General features: G+C 50.5%; 1 protein-coding gene across 2 annotated transcripts in view; it reads right to left on the bottom strand.

Moving 5' to 3' along the window:
• CHRM4 (cholinergic receptor muscarinic 4) overlaps nucleotides 1-22050 on the bottom strand; it is a 41881-nt gene extending 19831 nt beyond the window's left edge. For both annotated transcript variants that reach the window (XM_045012807.1, XM_045012808.1), the window contains exon 1: nucleotides 21729-22050. In XM_045012807.1, the coding sequence (XP_044868742.1) occupies nucleotides 21729-21783 (55 nt within the window). In that variant the 5' untranslated portion in view covers nucleotides 21784-22050. The remainder of the gene's footprint in view (nucleotides 1-21728) is intronic.
• Nucleotides 22051-25087: the final 3037 nt, after the last annotated feature.

The following is a 25087-nucleotide window of genomic DNA, read 5'->3' as shown; positions in this document are numbered from 1 at the left end:
AACAATAGATCAGTGAAAGAGTTGGTGGAATTACTCGTTGCAAATAATTTATAGTATGGGGTAGGGCATTTTTTCATTGAGTAAATTATTCATGATTTTTTTCCTATTTATACGACCAATTCTGATAAGTGAAAACAAAATTACTGCACTACCATGACTGAGCTGAAAGACTCTGACAGTATGACCTGGAGCAATACACACACATGCTGTTTGTCATCAGTCTTTAAGAGTCCCACACCTCCAAACCAGAATGGCAACGCCAAGTATTCAGGTGATTGGAAGGTCTGTTTGTGGGCAGGCTGCAGGGAGGGAGACAGGCTGGTGGCACTGGTGGTCCATGAGGAAGGCTGGTTGAATGGTGGCAGGAGGGAGGGTTGAGAATCACAGTTCTACTTGATTTATTTATTTTTCAGTTTTTAAAAATGCGCCCATGAAAGTTGCCTACTGGCAACAATAGGACATGTTTGCTAAAATCATATCAAATTAATTAATCAAAGCAAATGAATTAGTATTAATTTATTCCATTTCAGTGCTCAGAACGGTGCTAGGCACCTCTCTGCACAAGTAAACAGGCATGATCCTGTAGTCTAAGCAGATGGCTTTCCCCATCCTGCTCCTAACAGTGTTATGAGTTAGATGAAGCCTTATTATCGGTTGAGTTAAAACCCCATTGAGATTGATAGGTGTGAACTCATCCTTCAATTAACATACATTTAAGTATAAGCCCTGCCTAAGACAAAAGATGTGTGTGAACCTACCCAGAAGCTCTTGGCTGAGTACAGGTGGGGGAGATGAATGAGAGAGAGAGAGAGAGGGAGAGGGAGGGAGGAACTGAGATCAGAAAAAGCATCAAAGAGTCCAAAGATGCATCCGACGAAGTGGGTATTCACCCACGAATGCTCATGCTCCAATACGTCTGTTAGTCCTATAAGGTGCCACAGGACTCTTTGCTGCTTTTACAGATCCAGACTAACACAGCTACCCCTCTGATACTTGAGATCAGAAAGGGAGAGGCAAGAAAACCAAGCAGGAACCTGTAGGTAGTGTGACCCTGGAAAAAGCTAGAGACCTTTTTGGTCTGGTGTTGGCTAATGAGGCTTGCCGGCTATAAGCTAAGAACCCATTCCTTAGTTCCTTCTGCATTCAGAGACACAGGCCTTTGTACATTCCTGTAAATAAGCAAGATGGCGTCAAAGAAAATCCCACAATCTATCAATGTTTACTTCCAGCCTGAACAGCCCCAGGGCCCTGTATTTTTACTAGCTGCTCACCTCATATAGGAGCACCACAGGATCCACTTTCCAAGGAGAGAGCTTGTGAGCTGCTATTCCTGTTGACCCAAGATGGAGCAAATAATGGGGGGTTCTTGCAGAAATCACCAAGTGCCAACAGGATTTCAAACAAGCCCCAAAACAGGAGCTGAAGATGTCACAAAACGGTTTAAACCAGGGGTGGGCAAACTACAGCTCAGGGGCCACATCTAGCCCTTCAGACATTTTAATCCGGCCCTCATGCTCCCACTGGGGAGCGGGGTCCAGGGCTTGCCCCACTCCAGGCATCTCCCAGAAGCAGCAGCATGTCCCCCATCCACACGCTGTCCCCACCCCAAGTGCCATCCCCGCAGCTCCCATTGGCCGGGAACTGTGGCCAATGGGAGCTGCAGGGGTGGCACCTGTGGACGGGGCAGCATGCAGAGCTACCTGGCCACACCTCCGCGTAGGAGCCGGGGGGGAGGGACATGCCGCTGCTTCTGGGAGCTGCTAGAGGTAAGTACTACCTGGAGCCTGCACCTCTGACCCTCTCCCACACCCCAACTCCCTGTCCTAGCCTTGATCCCCCTCCTGCCCTCTGAGCCCCTTGATCCCAACCCAGAGCTCCCTCCTCCACCCCCAACCCCTCCTTCTCAGCCCCACCCCAGAGCCCGCACCCCCAGCTGGACCCCTCACCCTCCCTTCCCCCGAACCTCCTTTCCCAGTCCAGAGCCCACTCCCACACCCTGAACGCCTCATTTCTGGCCCCACCCCAGAGCCCTCACCCCATCCTGTACCCCAATCCCCAATTTTGTGAGCTTTCATGACCTGCCATACAATTTCCATACCCAGATGTGGCCCTTGGGCCAAAAAGTTTGCCCACCCCTAGTTTAAACCAAAGCCTGGAGGTTTTACAAAAGAACTAAAACTGCATCTGGAGGGTCCCAGAGAGGGCTGAGGGTTGCCTTGCAGGCAGAGGTCAAATCTCTGTTAGAGCAACTACAAAGTGTCCAGACAGGTTGGGGAGCGCTCTACGTGCCTTGCCAGTGTGGACAGGTAGTGAGCTAGGGTGCCTGGGGCTGCTTTAATGTGTTCTAACTCACAAGTATAGCCAAGCCCTCAGGCTGTCTCTCTCTCTCTGCTGGTTCTCCTCTGTTCTCAGTTTCTGAGATCTCTCTTCACACACACACACCTACCCAAAACAATACTCAGCCAAGAGCTCCTGGGTGGGTTCACACATGCCTTTTGTCTTAAGTGGGTGCTTATGCTTACTGTTAGGTGTGAACTCTTAATGGGGTTTTAACTCAACCCATAACAAGGCTTCACCCAGCTCATAACAACACCCCCATCTCAGCTTTGCTTATCATCCCAATGAGGAGTAAACACCCTGGTGACACCCAACAACAACCCATCCCAAACAGAAAGAAAATAAATAATTTAACAAATTAAAAATAATACACGGTTACATATTACATATGTACAGTGTCTTTCTGTCAGGATAGATTCACATCAACAACATAAACAAATTTTGTTATCACCCAAATCTGGGGCTTTTCTCTTCCAGGACTTCCTGTCAAATGCCAGGGAGGAATCCCTTTCAATCAGCCTGAGGAACACAAAAGGAAGTATTTTTTCACAGAACGCAGAGTCAACCTGTGGAACTCCTTGCCAGAGGATGTTGTGAAGGTCAAGACTATAATAGGGTTAAAAAAATAACTAGATAAATTCATGGAGGATAGGTCCATCAATGGCTGTTAGCCAGGATGGGCAGGGATGGTGTCCGTAGCCTCTGTTTGCCAGAAGCTGGGAATGGGCGACAGGGGATGGATCACTTGATAATTACCTGTTCTATTCATTCCCTCTGGGGCACTTGGCATTGGCCACTGTCAGAAAACAGGATACTGGGCAAGATGGACCTTTGGTCTGACCCAGTATGGCTGTTCTTATATTCTAATGTATTGTTTCTGAGAAATTTGCTGTCTGAGGCATACTCTATCCATTCTGTCTGACTGGGGGATTCACCTCTGAAACAACTTTTCTAGACTCAAATTCCACAGCTATACTCTTAGATTCCGGGGGCAGCCAAGATGACATCCTGTCCCCCTAACTGGAAGCACTGCATCTGTGTCCAGTATGAAAGGGTTTTGAAACATGGATAACCCAAGACAGATTAAGTCACAAGAGCCTTTTTCACCTATGAAAATACAAAATCACACCCTGCAGACCATTGAAATGGTTTCCCTTCTTTACTATGTGCTGCCTGTCACTAACATTCAGCCAATGAACAGGAATCTGTTCCTGATTCAGCTAAGAGTCCCCCAAGACTCTTGGTCTCAAGACAGATTTCAATTACTTGCCATCTTTCCCTTTCTGGAGAGCTACCACAGTAGGTTGCTGTTATAGTGATTTCTGCCCCCATGGACAAGACAATTAGTTCACTGCATACCAGTTGCCTACAAACCATTCTCTCACCTAGGCCATATCTTTCAAGGGAATTTTCACATACTGTATTTGTAAGACACCTTTCCTAGCTCTGATTCCACAGTTAAAGCAGCCCCAGGCACCCTAGCTCACTACCCGTCCACACTGGCAAGGCACGTAGAGCACTCCGACTCCAGGGCAAGAGCGCTCCTGGTACTCCGCCTCGGCGAGAAGATTAACCCTTGGTGTGCATTGGCTGAAACACCTGGGCATCAGTGGCTATGGCTACACTTGCAAATTTGCAGCGCTGCAGCAGGGTGTGAAAACACACCCTCTCCAGCGCTGCAAATTGCAGCGCTGCAAAGCGCCAGTGTGGTCAAAGCCCCAGCGCTGGGAGCCAGGGAGGTGGAGTACGGACAGCGCTGGGAGAGCTCTCTCCCAGCGCTGGCGCTTTGACTACACTTAGCGCTTCAAAGCGCTGCCGCGGCAGCGCTTGGAAGTGCAAGTGTAGCCATAGCCAGTGTAAATTACTCTGCTCTGATCAGCCTCGGGAAATATCCCATAATCCCCTTAAGTCAAGTGGCCACTCTTGTCATTGTTTTTTAATCACTGCAGGAATGCAGATATGCTGTGTGAATGCTCCGTTTCTGACATCTGACATCCGGCATGCTTATCTGCTCAGAGACAAAGCAACCATTACTGTGGAATGCTTTGTTTGAGAGAGCGGGGTGGAGTGGGGGAGGGGTCTGCTGCTGTCTGAACTTACAAGACAGCATGCGGACATGCTCTCCACCCCCCAAAAACCCGCTCTCTCTCCCCTGACATACACACAACATACTCCCTGTCACACACACCCCCATTTGAAAAGCATGTTGCAGTCACATGCATGCTGGGATAGCTACCACAATGCACTACTCTCTGTGGCACTTGCAAGAGCTGCTAATGTGGCCACTCCAGTGCGCTTGCAGCTGGCAGTGTGGACAGATGACAGCGCTTTCCCTACTGCGCTCTCCGAAAGCTGGTTTAACTCAAAGCGCTCTACATCTGCAAGTGTAGCCATGCCCTGAGAAGCTGAAAGCATGGTGGCTGACCCTGGATGAAACCTGGAAAGAGGTTTACGAGCCCGGCGAGCATCTTGCTATTTGATTCCCTCTGCACTCAGGATGTTGTGCATTCTTTGTAAATAAACACAACTGCATCAAAGAAATACCTAATTATCAACAATTTCTGCACCCAGCTGGAACACCCACAGGGCCTCAAACCTTGACTGGTCACTTGAGTCGCAAATGGGCAAAAACAGTTACACACACTAGGTTTGCTCCAACCCTCCCCCTCATTCTGGCTGTGTTTGTCTTTATGGCTAACTTTGTCACCGTTTATATTAAGGTTTCGTTGTTATACGAATGTGAGAGACATGAGCAGCCTGCATTAGAGATGGTTAACAAGCACATCAGTAGAAGGTATTATAGGTTACAAGCCACTGTTATAAATAATTTATTGCCCTGCTGGAGCATATAATCTATAACAATTGATTAACCAGCTATTAAAACATCCATTATTCATTTATTAAACCTTTGCAAACTATTTATAAATGGACCCTTAATATAAAGTGTGACTTAACTTAAATGGCAACAAATATAAACCTCAGCCTAACCTTTCTTTTGCACTAGTTCCCTCTGCCTCAGATAGAGCCTCAAATTCTTTTATACTCCTGGGTTGAAGCTATAGGACCATCTGTTCTAGGACAGTTCAGCAGAAATAGGTCTGCCCTCTAAGCAGCAGGCTACAGGTTCCTGCCTTGAAGATTTATATTAGACATAGCACAATGAGTAGGGATAATAGGAAAGGGTGGGGGGAGGCAAGGAAGGATGAGGGTGACAGCAACATGGTCATGTGGTAATTTGGATTAGTCATGCTCCCTGCATGGAGCGTCAGTTCCCAGGTGTTTTCAGGAGTTAGTACTTGCTATTATAGCTAGAAATGAACCTGGAGGAGAGATTGGAATGAGGAGAGTGAAGTGGCCGGTGGATGATAAATGGGAGGGCATTCCAAATGTAGGGGGCGCCACAAACAGACTCATCCCCAGCATGCAGCTGTTGAGCAGAATAAATAACGTCACCCTCTAAAGACTGAACTGATGGCCTTTAACTGAGCCAGTAATGGCAACAAACAGCAATTATCTTTGAAAACTCTTGGATGACAATGACAGGAGAGATTCCAGAGGACAGGCAAAGGGCAAATATCATGCCAGGGTATGTCTACACTGGAAACTTCAAAACGCCTCCGCAGGAACGCTCCCACGGCAGCGCTTTGAAGTGCGAGCATGCGCGAGCACTGGGAGAGCTCTCCCCCAGCATTCCTGGTAATCCACCTCCGCGAGGGAATTAGCGCCGAGCGCTGGGAGCCGTGCCTGTCTACACCAGCGTTTTAAAGCGCTCAGACTTGCTGCGCTCAGGGGGGTGATTTTTCAAGTTAGAGCAAGCAAGTTAGAGCACTATAAAATGTAAGTGTAGACAAGCCCCCAGTCTATAAAAAGGGAAACAAGGACAACCCAGGGAATTACAGACCAGTCAGTTTAACTTCAGTACCCGGAAAGATAATGAAGCAAATAATCAAGCAATCAATTTGCAAACACCTAGAAGCTTGGATTTGTCAAAAACAGATAGTGTCAAAGCAACATAATAGCTTTCTTTGACAGGGTAACAAGCCTTGTGGATGGGGGGAAGTGGTAGCTGTGGTATATTTTGACTTTAGTAAGGCTTTTGATACTGTCTTGCATGACCTCATAAACAAACTATGGAAATACAACCTAGATGAAGCTACTATAAAGTGGGTGCATAACTGGTTGGAAAACCGTTCCCCAAAAGTAGCTATCAGTGGTTCACAGTCAATCTGGAAAGGCATATCAAGTGGGGTCTTGCAGGGATCGGCCTTGGTCCAGTTCTGTTCAATATCTTCATAAATTATGTAGATAATGGCATAGAGAGTACATTTATAAAGTTTGTGAATGATACCAAGCTGGGAGAGGTTGCAAAGACTTTGGAGGATAGGATTAAAATTCAAAATGATTTGGACAAACTAGAGAAATGGTCTGAAGTAAATATGATGAAATTCAATAAGGACAAATACAAAGTACTCTACTTATGAAGGAACAATCAGTTGCACACATACAAAATGGGAAATGACTGCCTAGGAAGGAGTACTGCAGAAAGGGATCTGGGGGGTCATAGTAGATCACAAGCTAAATATGAGTCAACAATGTAACACTGCTGCAAAATAAAGCAAACATCATTCTGAGATATATTAGCAGAAGTGTTGTAAGCAAGACACAAGAAGTAATTCTTCCACTTTATTCTGTGCTGATTAGGCCTCAACTGGAGTATTGTGTCCAGTTCTGGGAGCTACATTTCAGTAGGGTGACGATATGTCCCGTTTTGGCCAGGACAGTCCCTTTTTTAGGCCCTGTCCTGGCTGTCCTGACTGTTTTTACAAAATTGGGCATTTGTCCTGTTTACTCTTGCCAACTGATCATCAGCCCCATACCCGGGGCGGGGGAAGGGGAGGCTCGGACCTGCCCTGCACAAAGTGAGGGGAGGATGTTGTGGGGGGGAGTCATGGGCTGGCAGCAAGGGGGTCAGAGGACCAGCCCCACGTGTAGGGGAGTGAGGGGGTCATGGGTGGGCAGTGGGGGAGCTCAGGCTGTCCCTGGGTGCCAGTGGGGAGGGGGACCTCAGGCTGGCCCCAGGCAGGAAGGTCTCAGACCAGCCCCGTGCACAGGGGGGGAAGCAGGTTGCAGGATGGAGGGGGATCACAGGAGGCAGGGGACTCAGAGGGCCAACCCTGCAGGCAGGCAGTGGGGGGGTTGGACCAGCCCCGGGCACTAGTGGTGAGGGGGATCTCAGGCTGGCCCCAGGCAGGAAGAAGAGAGGGATGAGGCTGGCCCCACGCGTGGGAGGGCAGAGCAGCAGAAAGGGGCTGGGGCCAGCCTGAGGGTGTCCTGTTTTCCCTTTGGGAAAATGTGGTCACTCTACATTTCAGGAAAGTTGTGGACAAACTGGAGAAAGTCCAGAGAAGAGCAACAAAAGTGATTAAAGGTCTAGAAAACATGACCTGTGAGGGAAGATTGAAAAAAAATGGGTTGTTTAGTCTGGAGAGGAGAAAATGGGGGGTGGGGCCTTGATAACAGTTTTCAAGTATGTAAATGGCTGCTACAAGGAGGAGGGTGAAAAATTGTTCTCCTTAACCTCTGAGGATAGGACAAAAAGCTATGAGCTTAAGGGCTAGTCTACATTGGCAACGCTAAAGCGCTGCTGCGGCAGTGCTTTAATGTGCCTTGTGTGGTCGCGGCGCAGCAGCTCTCCCAGCGCTCTAAAAACCCACCTCAGCGAGGGGTGTAGCTACCAGCACTGGGAGTGCGGCTCCCAGCGCTGGGGCACTGTCTACACGGGTGCTTTACAGTGCTGCAACTTGCTGCGCTCAGGGGGGTGTTTTTTCACACCCCTGAATGAGAAAGTTGCAGCGCTGTTAATTGCCAGTGTAGACAAGCCCTAAATAGGAGCAAAGGAGATTACGGTTGGACATTAGAAAATACTTCCTGTCAGGGTGATTAAGCACTGGAACAAATTGCCTAGGGAGGTTTTTAAGAACAGGTTAGGCAAACACCTGTCAGGAATGGTCCAGTTATTATTTAGCCCTGTCTTGAGTGCAGGGGACTGGACTAGATGACCTGTTGAGGTCCCTTCCAGTCCTACACATGTATAAGTCTATGAAACTGGAACCCCATCTGACCCTTGGGAAAGCAAATTCCAGAGTCCAGGGCCCATTCCATGATCTCATCCTAAATACCCTGTCACAGCACATAGACATTCCAGTCTAACGACTACTACTACTGGCACATCGGATCCCAGCTCTCACATCACTAGCTCTCACTAGCGGTAGATGTGGACTCAGGATGCAAGGAGCCAAACAACGTAGTGCTTTAGTGGTCATTACCAACTCTTTGACTTCAACATAGATCAAATAAGAAGCCAGAGCAGTCTCAGAAGCACTTGATCAACGTGATTCTTTATGCCTAGCATCAAGAGGCTGCAGTCTGCACCAGCTATAGCTGCTTCCAAGTGGTCCTCAAGGATAGTGTGACAATTTAGTGAATGCACAAATTTCAAGCCATGAAGAGCAGCTGTTTTTGTGTTGCTTTTGTTAGAACCAGGCAGGCAATTTCTTTCCTTTAACAATATACAAAGCGATATGGGGCCTGGCATCAGAAAACCCAGTTAAGTCTCTAGATCAGGGGTCTCAAACATGCGGCCCGCGGAGCTCTTCCCTGCGGCCTGCGGAGCTCCCCAGGGCCGCCCAGAGGGGGGGGCAAAGGGGGCAATTTGCCCCGGGCCCCGGGCTCCGCAGGGGCCCCCAAGAGAAAAGCGGAGACTCCCGCCTCCGCCCCTCTCCTGGAGCCTCGGCGCATAGAGCGCCGAGTCTCCGTCCAGGCGCCTGAGCCCCGCCCCGATCCGAGCCGCGTGGGGAGGGGGCGGGGCTGGGAGCTCTGGGCTGAGCGCTGCGCTCGGCGTGGAGCTCCCAGCCCCGCCCCCTCACCACGCGGCTCTGAGCGAGACAAAGCTCAGGCCTCGCCGGAGACGCGCTCGGGTAAGGGGGGGGGGGAAGCGGGAGCCGCCGGGGCCGGGCCGGGGCCTGGGTGGGAAGCGGGACCCGCCGGGGCCGGGGCCGGGCCGTGAGGGGGGGGACGGGACGCGAGACCCGCCGGGCCGGGCCGGGCCGGGGGGTGGGGGAGGGAAGCGAGACCCGCCGGGCCGGGCCGGGCGGGGCCGGGGGGGGGGGGAGGGAAGCGAGACCCGCCGGGGCCGGGCTGGGCGGGGGGGGGGAGGGAAGCGAGACCCGCCGGGCCGGGCCGGGCCGGGGGGTGGGGGAGGGAAGCGAGACCCGCCGAGGCCGGGCCGGGGGGGGGGGGGACGGGAAGCGAGACCCGCCGGGCCAGCCCGGGGGTGGGGAAGGGAAGCGAGACCCGCCGGGGCCGGGCCGGGCCGGGGGGTGTGGGGGAGGGAAGCGGGACCGGCCGGGGCCGGGGTGGGAAGCGGGACCGGCCGGGGTGGGGAAAAGAGGGACCCGCCGCCGCCGAAGCGCAGCCCGGTCTTCGGCGGTGGGGGGCCCCTTCTGTTCTGGGACCGCCGCCTAAGTGCCCCGCCGCCAAGCCACCAAACAGCTGTTGGTGGCGCTTAGCACTTTCCAGGAGGGAGGGGGGAGGAGCGGGGAGCCGCGCGCTTAGGGGAGGAGGTGGAGAAGAGACAGGGCAGGGGCGGGGCCTCATGGAAGGGGTGGATTGGGGGTGGGGCCAGGGGCAGCAAGGGGGCGTGTCAGTGATGCGGCCCTCGGGCCAATGCACTAGTCCTCATGCGGCCCTCGGGGTCATTTGAGTTTGAGACCCCTGAGCTAGAAAGATCATAGAGTGGGAAATAGCCACTGCAGAAGAATCCCCAAAAGTTTTACAGATTTGAAAAAAAATCACCAAAAGTAATTTCCTGCAAATATGTTACTGTTTCATTCCCTAGTGGCTCCTGCTGGCTGCAGCAATGAGCTCTCCAGCAATGGTCAATGTAGGCATGCTGGCACAGACTCCAGGCGTCTCAGCAGCAATAGCTTAATCGTGCTGGGAACCCTATTGCTAGGCAGCATGAACATTAGCTCTCCTGCAGTGGTGCACCCTAGTAGCAGCTGGCATGGAAGTGTGAAAATAATGAGATGCCAAATTGCCAGCATGAGTAGAACCACAAAAGAAAATAGTTGTGAATATTCCCAGCTCCATTACCTAGTAGAATAAAGATGCTTTTTCTAAAAAGAGATCCTGCTCTCCCCGACTTATTTTTCCCAGTTTCTTAGCTGTTTGGCAGACTCCAGGGATAGCTGAATGAGACACTTCAGGTCTCTGGTCTTGACCTTTCCAGGATTTAGCAGCTTCTCTCACCTGGAGAGCCAACTAGTTCCTTTTATGAGTTAATGTAGCAGCTGTGAAGCTATTTCTTACTATGGAGCATAAAAGCTAGTATTACTTATTTATTATTTGCCCTATGGTAACTCCAAGAGACCCCAGTCAGGGATCAGGGTCTCCTTCCACTGGGCACTGAACACACATATAACAAAAAGATGGATCCAGAGCTAGACTGTTTCAGGAACTCTCTACACTTGGAAAATGATCTATTGCTAACCAATGGCTGTCAACAACAGGACTTCCCCATTCCCCTCCTCCTCCACAACCTGTTAATAGCGATGGGATCAAACTGTCTTCAGCACCACTCCAGTAATCACGATATACACCATGTCCCTCTAAATCTCAAGCATGCTTTCTGTACAGCTACTAAAAATGGATTGATCCCATCCAGATAGGAATCAAAACATTCTCATTACCAGTGCAGGGGGCCTAAGCAATATCAACACAGGTCGTTTTCCAAGTGTGGAGAGCTCTTTAAAGTAGGGCCCCACATTTTGCGAAATAAGCAAGTGCAGGATTGGCAGTGAGATTCACCTTACCCAGAATAGTACTCCCAAATCTATGTTTCACTTTTTTAAAACTATATTTCTAGAATTTACTGTTTCAGATAAAATCTTGAAAATGTCCCACAGTGTAGCCAATGCACTAAAATTTTCCTGTGTTTGAAGAGAGCCTAAAACAATACTCCAAGAAATGTGAATTGCTATGGTCATATCAACGAGCATTAACTCTTGACCCTAAAGATGACATTGTTAACTATTTCACTGGTGAACACTGTTGCAAAACATCAAAACAATGTGTTTATTTTACAAATCTAAACTGCTTCCCACCCACCTCCTGTGCCAAAAGATCCATTGATTCCAAATCCAGCTACCAAACCCTTTTCTGACAGCTTCTATTGTGCAGTTAGGCATTGTCAATACAAAACTCTGTTGCAATGTGAAAACTGCAAATGTGGGGATGTCAAATAAATTGAATTGAATATCAATATTGATAAGACATAGCCTACTGTTCTGGCTGGATTATTCATTATCATATTTAATTCATTTTTTTTAAAACTTAATTTTGTAATGTACATGAAGGTGCCACAGAATTTTCACTCTCCTGCACCAGAGTGCCACATTATCCAAGAATAGCTGTACACATTAACATGGAATTTAGTTCCAGTTTGCTGTGGACTACACAGGAGTTTACCTTAAAGTAAAAACTTTCCAGAAGAATTTCTTCATGTCTCCTCTGACCCAAGAACCCCTTAATGCCAACTAACAAGGGGGTTATAGGAATGTCCCATGTCTGGTAGGTACATTCTGTCATCAAAGAATATCATGTGAGAATATCTTAAATGAAAGCCAGGATCACACACTGGTCAATACCATTGTGAAATATATATACCAATACTTTGTATGGATAGTTTAAAATCTGTTATCAAGGCAGAATTGACAAACAGGTTTTCTATGAGGCAAGGGATGTTTATTCACCTGTCTCTCTGTTGAGATGCAGATTAAGCATTGTAAATTAACACAATGAATATCCATTTACATGAAAAGTCAATGGGGAGATGTGAAATCAATAGAGAAGCAGAACACAGGAAAATAAGCCCTGGGTCCTTATCCTGATTGAGTATAGACAATGAACTTTCGAGATATAAGTAAAAGGCAAAGAAGACACCACTTTATCCTGCACCAGCAAGTAAATGAGCAGTACATTTACATTCATGAAAATGAGATCTCAGCCAACCTTGGTTGAAACTCTGCAGAGGATGTTGTGGGGTGAGGTAAACTTCTTTAGACGGGAGGTTAGCCTGTTAAGGTTAGTCTCTAGAAAGCATGTTATGATTTTGTTTTATATGTAACCTTTTAGTTCCATTATTCTTACTCACTATCTCTTGAAACCTTGGTAACAACTTATCCTTGTTTTCACTATCAGTATATCTAAGTGCTGTGATATTAAGCAAGAGGTTGATCTTAGTTGAATCATATAAGCTGGTGTGTACATTATTTGCTTGGGGACAGCACACTTGGTATTTCTGTGAGTGTTCAGTGGATAAGGGGCTTGTTCAAAGGGACTCAGGGACTGGGGTATACCTATTGTTAACCTGCAAACAAAGTGCTAGCATTTCCCAGAGGAGAGTGCTTGGGTGGGTAACAGGCTGGTGGTGCCAGGGAGCTGACACCCAGCTAAGCATAAACAAATGTCCCTCACGCTGGAGACAAGGGGCTAATAAAGTGACTCACAGTCCTTGGTACCCCAAGAACCAACACATCCCATACATAGGATGAAATTCACCCCTGTGCAGAGGACAAGCAAAAAGCCGATGCACCACTTTAGTCTCTCTCAAATGTAAGTAGTGCACCGATCCTTTCCATGGGGCAGATTTCACCCGGACAGATCCTGTGGGAGTCTCTGATCAGTGTGTGGCTGCACAATTTGAAGAGAAGCGTTGAGTCAAGCTGAGCAGAGCAGGAATGGTGTAGGACAGGATGGAGTCACAGAGTATAGGTAAAGAGTGATCATGTTGCTAACAGGACTCTTATTTGCAGGACCTCCATTAGTGACCTCTGGGTTGTCATTGCAATAGGGCTTTGTATCCATAGCAGCACCATTTAGGGGACTCTGAAAGTACAGTCAACTTCATCTTCATGGCAAAGTAAAGTGAGATGAGTGTATGATGAGCCATCACTCAAGTTCAAGCCTCTGAGCTTCGAGTTCAAGTGGGTGCATTATGCTACCATTACAGGTGTAAACAGTGGCACAAAGCCAAGGCCATTGAATACAAGTTTCTCCACCAGAGGCTCCTCACAGAGAGCAATTCTCCAAAGGCCACTATTTTAAATGAACCAGGAATTTATATTAATATATTTCATAAATTAACACTGTGGCCCATGATCAGTTATACTGATGTGACAAACTGAAGGGGTGTGTGTGTGTGAAGGGCGTGTGCACAGATGGCGTCTGGGGAAAGAGAGGGCTTGTGCACATGGTGTTTGGGTGTATCAGTGTGGGCAAGTGAAGACTCTTGCCTGATATTGTATTTGTTACCTTCAGCTGTCATTCCTCCCTTCTCAATACGAGAGGCAGAACTCTTGCAGGAGGGAGCAGACCAGGGTAACTGAGATGAGATGTACTGGGGACTCTTCAGGAGAAAATGCACTGCTTTATGCACCCACATTTATGTCTGATTATACCGCCACTCTGCCATGAGCAAAATCATGGCATGGAGCAGCAGCATAGCCTGCTACCACTTGTCACCAAGCTTCTGGCCCAGAGTCATGGGAGATGGCCAAGTAGTAATACGCCTATGAAATGCCTAAACCCTGCTTGTAAATTCAGTAAATGAATTACTCTGAACATATGCAGGCTGGCAAGTGCAAATGAGAGGCAGTATGCACAGTGAGTTAATCCAGTAACTAAAGGTTTAAATGGAGTTCATATGAATTAATGTGCTCCCAAAGGCCAGAAATGCCTGGAATTGGTCAAGAGTGATACTTTGTTGCAACTAATTAATGCATTAATTATATAAATAAGCAATAATGCTACAATCATCCAGCCTACACCTGGTTAGCAACCTGGGCAGAATAGCTTGAGGATTCCTGCTGTTTCTCAACTGGTGGTCTGAACTCTTTGGAAGTTAAACAATTTTAGAAGAACACCAATGAGGTGATTTGTGATTCTTCAACCCAGAACAGGGACTGATACCCAGATCCTCAAAGGGATTAGGCACCTAACTTCCATTGAAACCAAAGGAAGTTAGGTAGGGTGACCAGATAGCAAGTGTGAAAAATCGGGACGGGAGGTGGTGGTGGGGTAACAGGTACCTATATAAGACAAAGCCCCACATCTCAGGATTGTCCCTATAAAATTGGGAGTTAGGTGCCTAAACCCCTTTGAGGATCTGGGTCTGAGCCCTGAGGTAAGATGTGAAGACTGATTGATTAATGCTTGTACAGCACTTTGAATGCACAAAGCTCTATACGACCAGTGAATGTTGCTACAATTTAAGTGCAGACAGGTCTGGATGAAGGAAATCCTTGATGTATCTGCTAGAAAACCGGGGAAATAGAGGGATTTGTATGTTTTTCTTCTAGTTTCTGTGGTGTGAGGGGGTAAGCACAAAGAGCCATAACTAGCGAACTCCCTGACTGGGAAGTCCCTCTATATTATCCTGGTCCTCTCTGGTAACTGTTGAGGACCAGGAACTCTGTAACAACTCCACAGCATCCATGATGGGGACTTTCATTATCATCCATATTTCCATTCTCAGAACTTTCTGAAAAATGCTCCTTTAGACTAAACATTGTAGACTTGGTTTCAGAATCCACCCACAATAGTTCCCCCCAAAAACAAACACACCGCTGATTTTGAGCTATTGGAGAGTGAAGAATGCACTTTTCCATTATTTCATTATGCTCACCAGGAACTCAAATATGACTGGATAAAAAATCCTCTAAGTTACATCTAAATCATCTCTATGGAGGAATCATGTAGGGAAGGAGATAAACCCTAAGAAGTCATAAGTGATTTGAAAAATCACTTCTGAATGTACTCAAGAGGTACCTGCTAAGGTTATAGCAAAACCTACCAACACTCCACCCACTTTGTGACAGCCAATGTTAGAGCTCCCACCTGTTTTGCCCAAGATGTTACTATTTCCAGACTGTGTTAGGGAAAATCTGGGGGAGCAAATTAGTGCATGTCACACTGACAGCACAATTCTCCAAAAGGTGCCCCGATTTTCTGACCCTCGGTAAAAGTACCAGTTGGCCATGTGAGAGAAAATCCTACTGTGTACCTGCATGTGGCTAGCTACACTTAATTAATACACATAAGCTCAAAATGGCATTTTGTGTGTGGGCATCTGGCAGCATGCATACAAAGATGGCACATTTAAATTATAGCCTATGTTTCTACCTACTCCTGTTGCTGAGGCTCTCATCTGCTTTCTTTTTAGAGGTGCTGCTTTCCTGTTAACCCAGCCTGGCAGAAAAAAATAGCAGGGACTTGCCAATCCCATTCACTTCAGTGACCCTAGATCACTACTTCCAAGATCTCCAGAATCTCAGTGAGAGAGGAACTCCAGAGCATAGTTAGCACAATTTCAGTGTCAACATGCAGAGGCCCTTTGTATCTTTCCCACATTTTGGGAGCAGAGCGGATAGGGTGTTTGCTGGCTTATTAAAAACAAGGAAATTAAATGCAAAAACGCTCTCTCCCTCAGGTACCTATTTGGGTCCCAACACCATGTATTACTAGAATCTTGTGAGGACAGGTTTAAACACAAACACACTGCCCCTTCTGCAATGCCGGTAATAAATGAATTATGCCAGTACTAAATCATTTCTGTTAGGCGCTCTTGTATTAAAAACAACATACTAATCTATGGAGGTGGTTATGTGCCTAACATGAGAGAACAAACTATCCCATTGTGATAATAACCTTTACCCTTCCCCATCCATCCATCCATCCTCCACCCCAATGTTTCCCCCACAACCCACTCATCTAAAATTTACATTGCATTCTCTTTCAGGCATGGACAGTAATTTTTGATGAGTTCTGTAAAGTTCCCATCATGCCTTTGTGCACCATGAAATAATAATAATAATAATAGAATGCAAAAGTTAAGTGTTTCATAGTAATATTAACTCACCCACACTGCACATAATACTTTTGATTAATAGTTATGCTATTAAATGTCACCTGAATCTGTACAGTGTGAGCAAGGTAATGTTACTATGGCTTTGATTTAGCAAAGAGCTTCAAGTAAGTGCTTAGGTGCTCTGCTGACCTGTGCCTCATGAGAGCTTTTATTTCTTCACTCTCTCATTTTCTGCATCTAAATGTGTAACCTTAACATTGCTTTAAATGTAAATACATTTGGCCAGAGAAAATTGCCCTACCTTGTGCGTGGGCTTTCCAGGTAGGCAGAATAAATGTCCTGCAATTTCTACTCCCTGGGAGAGATTGTCTAGATTGATGTTAATGGGGAAGGGGAATGATGACATTGTTACAAGCACCATTTCAGATAGTATATGCCAGAGTGTTAATAATAAATAATAATGAGTGTTTTGTTGGGATAACAGTTGTGCTCTGCCTAGGATGGAGTCCATGCTGCTAGCATATAGGGTGACCAGATGTCCCGATTTTATAGGGACAGTCCCAATTTTTGGGTCTTTTTCTTATATAGGCTCCTATTACCCCCACCCACTGTCCCGATTTTTCACATTTGCTGTCTGGTCACCCTACTAGCATATGAACAGCATTCTATTTGAAGCTCTAACTTAATGGCCAGAAGCACCACCCTTCACTTTTAAATATATCTGTCTCATACAACTGGATACATACATGTATGACCCGGTATTGGCTGGTTTCACCATGCCAGAACTGGTATTGTCTGGTTCTGCCAGAAACTGAGACATGGATGGCCAGGCCTAGTGGTTGGTGCAGTGGCAGTCAGCCTAAGAACCAGAGCCAGTGATCAACGCTGGAATCAGGCGTCAATAGCAGACTAGGACTGGCAAACTAGGCTGGAACAAGCTAAGGCCTGTGGTACCTGTCACCGCTATCAAGCAGGGGAGTGTACCAAGCCATGAAGTGACATGACAGTAGGCAGATTAAGTAGCTGTTTCCCCAGGGAGGGGTAGCTCAGTGATTTGAGCATTGGCCTGCTAAACCCAGGGTTGTGAGTTCAATCTAGAGCAAAATCAGTACTTGGTCCTGCTAGTGAAGGCAGGGTCTGCACTCAATGACCTTTCAGGGTCCCTTCCAGTTCTATGAAATGGGTATATCTCCATTTATTATTATATTATCTGCTCTGATTGTCACCAGATCAACTCCTGACTTGTGGACAGAGCCGGCTCCAGACCCCAGCGCGCCAAGCGCGCGCTTGGGGTGGCATTTTGCCGGCAGGGCGGCAGCCGGCTCCGGCGGACCTTCCGCAGTCATGCCTGCGGGAGGTCCACCGGAGCTGTGGGACCGGCACCGCCAGACCGCGCCCCGCGGCGCACCGCCCTGCTTGGGGCGGCGGGATTCCTAGAGCCGCCCCTGCTTGTGGATTGGCTAGAGCCTAGCACAGAAATGATTCATCCCCACATGTGGCTTAATCAGGCTCTAGTTCAGAGATGATTCATCACCTCACAGGTTCTCTGGGAATGGGCATGACTCCACCATGTGGGAACGACTACTGGCTGTTTCTCTGGAATGTGTGTGTCTCCCATTCCAGAGAAATGGTATTAGCTGGTTCTCTGGGAATGGATGCCATTAGTTGGTGTTGAGCTAACGTGAAGTGTGCCAGTGAAAACAACAACATAATTTTTCAGCTTTTTGGTAAAAGCAGAGTCTGTGACTGCTAGTCCACACTTGCATCCGACGAAGTGGGTATTCACCCACAAAAGCTCATGCTCCAAAACGTCTGTTAGTCTAAAAGGTGCCACAGGATTCTTTCCTGCTTTTACAGATCCAGACTAACACGGCTACCCCTCTGATAGTAGTCCACACTGGAAACCTCTGTCTGGGCATGCCACTGGTCAGGTTAGGAAGGACTATGAATAACTGAAGAGGTTCCTAAACTGAATTGCGGAGAGGTGGCTGATGCTGGGTCCTCATTTCCAGCTGCCAAATTTAAAAAAAAAAAAAAAAAAAAAAAAAAAGCTAAAAATAAAGTATAGTTGCCAACTCTTGAAATTTTATCATGAGTCTTCCAATATCTGGTGTTTTACTTAAATCCCCAGCTCCAGGAAACTATCTAACCAGCCTAGGGTATGTCTATACTGCAATAAAACACTGGTGTCTGGCCCATTTCAGCTGAGTCAGGCTAAGAGGGCTATAAAATTACAGTATAGATCTTCGGGCTCAGGCTGAAGTCCAAGTGCTGGGACCCCCCTGAGTGGGGAGGGCCTCAGCACTCGGGCTCCAGCCAAAGCCCAAATGTCTACCCTGCAATTTTCTAGCCCCACAGCCCAAGCCAGCTGATGTCCAGGCTAGCTGTGGGTGTTCTACTGCAGTTTAGACATACCCTTAGATACTTGTATGTCCACTATTGCTGCAGTATCCAAGCACTTTACAAGTTCTAATGGACTTATCCTCAGAGCACCACCAGGAAGTACTATTATCCCCCTTCAGCAGACAGCAAATGGTGGCACAGAAAGGCTAAGGCTCAGATCTTCAAAGGTGTTTAGGCTCCAAAGTTCCATTGATTTCAGTGAAAGTTAAGAGTCTAAACACCCTTGTGGAACTGTGCCTCGCTGACCTGACAAGGTCCCACTGGCAGTCTGTGAAAGAGGAGTGTCTTGAGCCCAGCTCCCCTAACTGTCAGTCTAATGTCCTGATTTTAAACCAATCTCATGATCTGCGGGGGCCCTGACTCATGACTTTTTTCACTGGGGTTGGCAATACAGGATTCAGTACTTTCCTAACATCATTTGCCCCAGGGAAGTCATCTGGTCCCCAGTGGGAAGATAGACGCTCTGAACCCTAGTGAAAGGGGGAGGAGAGGTGGTGATAGCGCAGCTGTGAATGGAAGAGGAGGTGTGGCACACACAATGGTGAATGGTAGGGAGACAGCCATACAACAATCTCTCCCTTAAAGTGCCACGAAAAGATATGAGAACCCCTGAATCATTGGAATGGAAAGAGATCAGTTAGGAGATCACCTTATCTATGCGCATCACCCTCTGCTAAATCACTGCTTTTACCCCCTCCGGTGTGCCAAGAAGAATGAGTGGTTCCTTTGCATAAACATGGATTGAAAGGAACCACCTCCCTTCCCTTCGCCTGAGCAGGAGACCCCCGCTTGCTAGGTGTATCATCCCTCTACTAGGAAATCGGCGGGAGCAATTTTAATTTTAAAAGGAGTCTCTTTTGAGACAGTTTCCTGCTGGGAAAGAGTCTTTTAGAAATGGAAGCATCACATCAAACAATATCTCCAGAAAGCTGAGGGCTGCTGACGTCACAACGCCTACTGATGCCCATTCTGATGTCACCCACTTCCACAGTTCCAGGTGGGATGCAGTTGAAAGGAACAATACAAGAACTGAATGTCATTTAAAGTGACCGCAAATGAGAATTCCAATCCATTCACACATCATAGTCTAGTCCCATCTTGTCAGTCACCCGATCCCACTGATTTACTTGACACCTTCAGTAAGTAAACCTAAGGAAGGCAGGAATTACCTAGCATGGGCCCAGTGGGTAAAATTGAAGTAACGAGATGAAATTAAGCAGAAGAAACGTGAAGTGAATGGGGACCGGGGAGCCAAACTGTGAGATCGATGAAGTAGCGGAATCATCTCCTAAGGAGAGTCATTCCAGCCTCTTCGTTCGTGGGGACATTTAAAACTGACAGTCACCGCCCGGGAGAATGGACTTAAAGGAACAATCGGTGCCCTGCAAGGGGGTGGGGAGGACTAGATGGTATCTAATACATATTTCCCGGCTGTCCTCTCTACAATACTTCAGTGGTAGATTCACGCAGTCCTGCTCTTTAATATCATACCAGTGACACAGAATAATGCATGAGCCACACCAGCTCATGATCACACATCGCAGATTGCCCAGAGTCTTTGTGTACACACAACACACGCACGCGTCCTTAAACCCTTGGCCAATAACCGCCTTGCCCCTTGTATTTGCTCGTCGCTCCCCTTCCCTCCTGTTTTGTTGTCTCCATCGGAGTGTCAGCTCTTCCGGACAGCGACCGTATCTACCTAGTTTGTACAGCTCCCAGCACATCGTAACAAAGGTGTTGCCTACGGCACTTGCTCTCCGGCTTAGGGAACAGAACGATCCGGGTTTGCTTGATAATGACACGGCCCCGTGTCCTCCCGACCCTGATTTATGCCCTATGTGCCCCTGAGTCCCTCGCTAACTGTCACGGAGACGGGGTGCCGGCTCCACCGCCCAGACTGCTCCTTAGCGGTGCCCACGGCCAGGCGCCCGGCGAAAGCTGTAGGCTCGAGTGCTGCAGGGGGGAAGCGTCCCCGTGTCCCCAGAGCTCCTCCCGCGCCCGGGGGACCGAGACTCGGGGGCCAGCCAGGGGAGTGCCACGTGCTTTGCTGGGGTGCTGTTAGAAGGGGAGAGTCTCCAGCGGCGATTGCCCGTGAGGCCGCGGGCGGTGGGGAAGGGAGGGGACCAGTGCCGGCCGCTGGGGCCGAAGTGCGGGGTCCCCTAGGCGAGAAGTGCCTCCTGCGCTGGGTACCAGTCTAGTGTGGCTGTAGCCTGGATCCGAATTAGGTGCTACCGATCGTGGCTCTTTCCTGAGAGCCGCTTCCCAGGGCGATCCGAATCTCACTGGTCCGGTGCGGGCGCTGCCCCGAGCGGCGGGGCCGGCTGCTGGAATCGGGGTTAGTCCCCGTCCCCCGCCGCCCCTCAGCAGCTGGAGCGGTTCGCTGGGCTCTAGACCCCTCCCTCTGCCTTCCCCCCGCTTCCCAGATGTTGCGCCAAGTGACAGCCCACCAAAGGCGCGGGAGAAGCGCAGAAAAGCCATTTTTAGGCAAATGGAGTCCGGGAAAGTTGACAGAGAGACGGCGAGTCCCCAGCCCGCCGCGGGAAAGCCCGCCCGCCCCTTCCCCGACCCCGGCATCTCAGTCCCCTTCTTGGGACGAGCCTAGAAAAGCGGGGAAATGCCAGAGCCCGGGGCTGCCAGCTGCCCCGAGAACCCCGCTGCGTGCAGGGACCATCTCTTTAACCATCCCTGGATCCCTGCGCGATCGCCTCCTTTGCCGCTCCCGCCTCCTTCCCGTCTAACTACAGCCCAAAGTAGCGGGCACGTCCTTGCCTAGGAGCAGAGGGCGCTTGGGGAGTGGGTGGCGGGTCGCGGGGAGAGAATCACCCCCCACGATCCAATCTGCGCTACCCCCCACCCATTCCTGCAAACTCCTTGGCCAAGGGCACCCCGGGCGCCCGCTCCGGCTGGAGAGGTCACTGTCGTAAGCAGAAGCCAGGCGGAGGGACGAACATACATGCGCCCCTTGCCCGGGGCAAAGGCCAGCAACGCCCGGGCCGGGATCGCTCTGTGCATCCCGGCTCCCCGCACCCCGCGGGCCAGGGGAGAGCCGCTCACTCACCGGGCGCCCCCCAGGGCGTTCGCGCTCCGGCGCCCGTGCTGTTCTCAAAGCCCATGGTGCATCTTCCCGCCCGCCGGGAACCGCGCGCGGCTGCAGGGCTGGGGCCGATCAAGGGAGAGCGAACGATCCCCGGACGCCGGAGTCCGCTTCATGGGAGGCGCCCTCCCTCGGGCATTTCCCTCCGGGCGGCTGGGGCTGCGGCGGGAAGGCGAAGAGAGCCGGAGCCAGGCCGGCGTGGCGTGGCCAGCGCTCCTGCCGGGGCCGCCCCGCGCCCAGCCCTGCCCAGATGTGCCGCCCTCTCGCGCTGACTAGCGCGCGCCCACTTTTCTCCCCCGTGCAAAAAAAAAAGGGGGAAAGAAAGAAAGAAGCAGCAGCGAGGCAGCCCCGGAACCATGATGTAATGGAGCCTCAGCCAATCACGGCGGGGCTGCGAGCGCTACTTTCCCCTCTCACCCAGCCTGAGGGGCCTGTGGCACATCACTGGGGGGGGGGGGGACACAGGGCGGCGGGAGCTCAGGGTCGTGCCCCCCCCCATTACTTGCCTTTGCCTGAGGCACCGTCCCAGAAGCCACCGGCCCCAGGTGCACAGCGGAGGGCCCGGCACAGGCCGCCCGGGCTCCAGTGTGAATGGCCTCGCTCGGGGGCCCCTGTGCAGCCGGTGTGGCCGGGGCGGGGCGGGGACTCTGTTCAATCTCTGCTCCCGGCCCGCCCTCCGCCTGGGGCAGGGGAGCCCCGCCCGGGCCGTTCCACGAGCCCCGGGCCCGGGGACTCAGCCGAGGGGCGGCAGCCGCCCCCGGAGCAGGGCGCGCGGCTGTTGCCCGCAGGGGGGTTGTGCGCTTTCCGAGCCACACAGGGGCCAGGTACCCACGAGCTGTCGGGCCGGGAGGCGCGGCCGGGCTTTCAGCGCCGGACAGCTCCCGGGCTGGGGCGGCGTCCAAGGGACGTGCGGGAGAGACAAACAGGGAGAGGGGCGCCGATCGCAGAGCCCCAGTGCGGGCCCGGCCTTTCCAAGCACCGAGCCTGAGGCTCGAGTCTCTGAGCTGACCGGCCGGCACAGGGCGCCCAGAGAGCAGCGGCCCAGGGCCCAGGATCTGCCTAGCCCCGCTGGGGAGGGAGGCAGCCCGGACTCCAGCGGGAGCGGCTCTCCCGGATCCGGGCAGAGACAGCCTTGCCTCACCCCCCGGCAGAGGGCTTGGGCTCCATTACGGAGACATCTGGCCAAGGGCTAATGAGATTAGCTCCCTAACTAAAGATTAATTGAGGCTTGGCCGCCTGCTTCCTAAACCCCGTGCCCCCGGCTCCCCCTTGGGACAGTGAGCTCGGACTCCCGCTGCGCAGCTCACTGGACAGGAATGGGGGCCCAGAGCGCAGGCCCGTGCTCAGGTAGACTCCGCTCCGGGGCACTTTCAGGGGCTAACCCCTCCCCCGGTGATCTCCCAGCGGCCGGGAACGGGCTAGGTGTGTGATCGCCTCCGCTCTGGGGTGGGTAGTGGCCGGTTTACATGGCCTAGTTAGATCCCCAGACTGCCGGGCCCACGGAGCCGGAGGGGGCTGCGGGGCATGGGCAGGGTGGTTAGGGCAGGAATCTGATGGCAGGGCGATTCTCAGCGCCCTGGGACAGGAAGCCGCTCCAGGGGAAGCCTCTGTCCTGCCTGCTGTCCCCTGCCCCGCACCCGACGTTCAGCCCACAGCGCATTGACGGGGGACGGAGGTAACCTCGCCAGTGGCTGGCTTTCCATGAATGCAGTGACTCCTGGCAGACTCCGCAGTCTGCTCGGGGATCGCTCTCCCTGAGCCAGAGGCGCCGAGATGCACAAACTGGCGGCACACAATAAGAAGTCGATGAGTTCTCGTTTTATGTCACCGCTCCCCCAACGCCCATTCTGCTCTAATCGCTGGGAAGCGTTCCCGGCTGATTGGACCTGACTGCGCCTCCAGATCAAGGGGTTTAGGGAATGGAAACCCGCCTGTTACACAGTTTAGAGCCACCAACCTGCCTCTTCAGGCCAGGAGAGGGTTTTCTAATTTCTCTACCATCTCCCCTTCTCTAGCCAACCACCCCGGCTCTCTGCTAGAATATGCAGATGGAATATGCAGGTGGAGAAGAGAGGGGGAGATTCGGAACAACTCCCACCACAGTTTAATTGAGCAACAAAGGTGGAGAGATCATCTCCCAAGCTGAAGTGTACCCCTGAGCTTGAGGATGCGATGGAATCCCACTGGAACAGAACCCCTGCACTGCGACGGGACCCTATAGAGAAGACAAGCCCCGCAAGGGAGCCCCGTAGAGAACATTTGCGCCCCAAGAGAATCCTGCATTAGAACATCTGCACCGCAACAGAACCTGCACAGCGCCCTTGCAATGCAAAATAAACTCACGTAGAACCCTTGCACTGCAATAGAACCCAAATCCTGTAAAAGAACCTCCCGTAGAAACCGACCACTGCAACAGAGCCCCACGCAAGACCCAAGCACTGCAACAGAACTGCAGGAGATCCCTGCGCTACACCAGAACCCCCGTGTTCCAACGGAACCCAGCACAGCAGCCTTGCCCTGCACCAGAACCCCACCACTGCACCAGAACCTCACCACTGCACCAGAACCTCTCAAAATATCCCTGCCCTGCACCAGAACCCCGCCACTGCAACAGAACCTCTCAAAATATCCCTGCCCTGCACCAGAACCCCGCCACTGCAACAGAACCTCTCAAAATATCCCTGCCCTGCACCAGAACCCCGCCACTGCAACAGAACCTCTCAAAATATCCCTGCCCTGCACCAGAACCCCGCCACTGCAACAGAACCTCTCAAAATATCCCTGCCCTGCACCAGAACCCCGCCACTGCAACAGAACCTCTCAAAATATCCCTGCCCTCCACCAGAACCCCGCCACTGCAACAGAACCTCTCAAAATATCCCTGCCCTGCACCAGAACCCCGCCACTGCAACAGAACCTCTCAAAATATCCCTGCCCTCCACCAGAACCCCGCCACTGCAACAGAACCTCTCAAAATATCCCTGCCCTGCACCAGAACCCCGCTCCAAGAACGTTCTTTTTTAATCATGGCCTCCCTCGCTTTTCTCAGGTTATGCACTCCTGTGCTGATTCCTCAAATGCTCCGTCAGTGTAACAGATCAGGGAGGAGAGAGATCAGTGATGCTATAATAATCATAAAAAAGCACAGAAAAAAAGAAAAGAAATCACAAAAGAAGCAGCTGTTCACATTTCTGCAGCTGACACATTGATTTGAAACCCTGTTATTTCACCTGACGTTAATTTCAAATATTTATGGGAAATATTTTCCTCCCCACTCCCCACTTTGCCTTCTATTTCAGAAAATATCGGTGGGGATTCCACCC

This window comes from Mauremys mutica, chromosome 4 (assembly GCF_020497125.1).
Source record: "Mauremys mutica isolate MM-2020 ecotype Southern chromosome 4, ASM2049712v1, whole genome shotgun sequence".
Classification (NCBI taxonomy): domain Eukaryota; kingdom Metazoa; phylum Chordata; order Testudines; family Geoemydidae; genus Mauremys; species Mauremys mutica.
The sequence above is the reverse complement of the archived record's forward strand: the minus strand, read 5'-3'. Positions and strand labels throughout refer to the sequence as shown.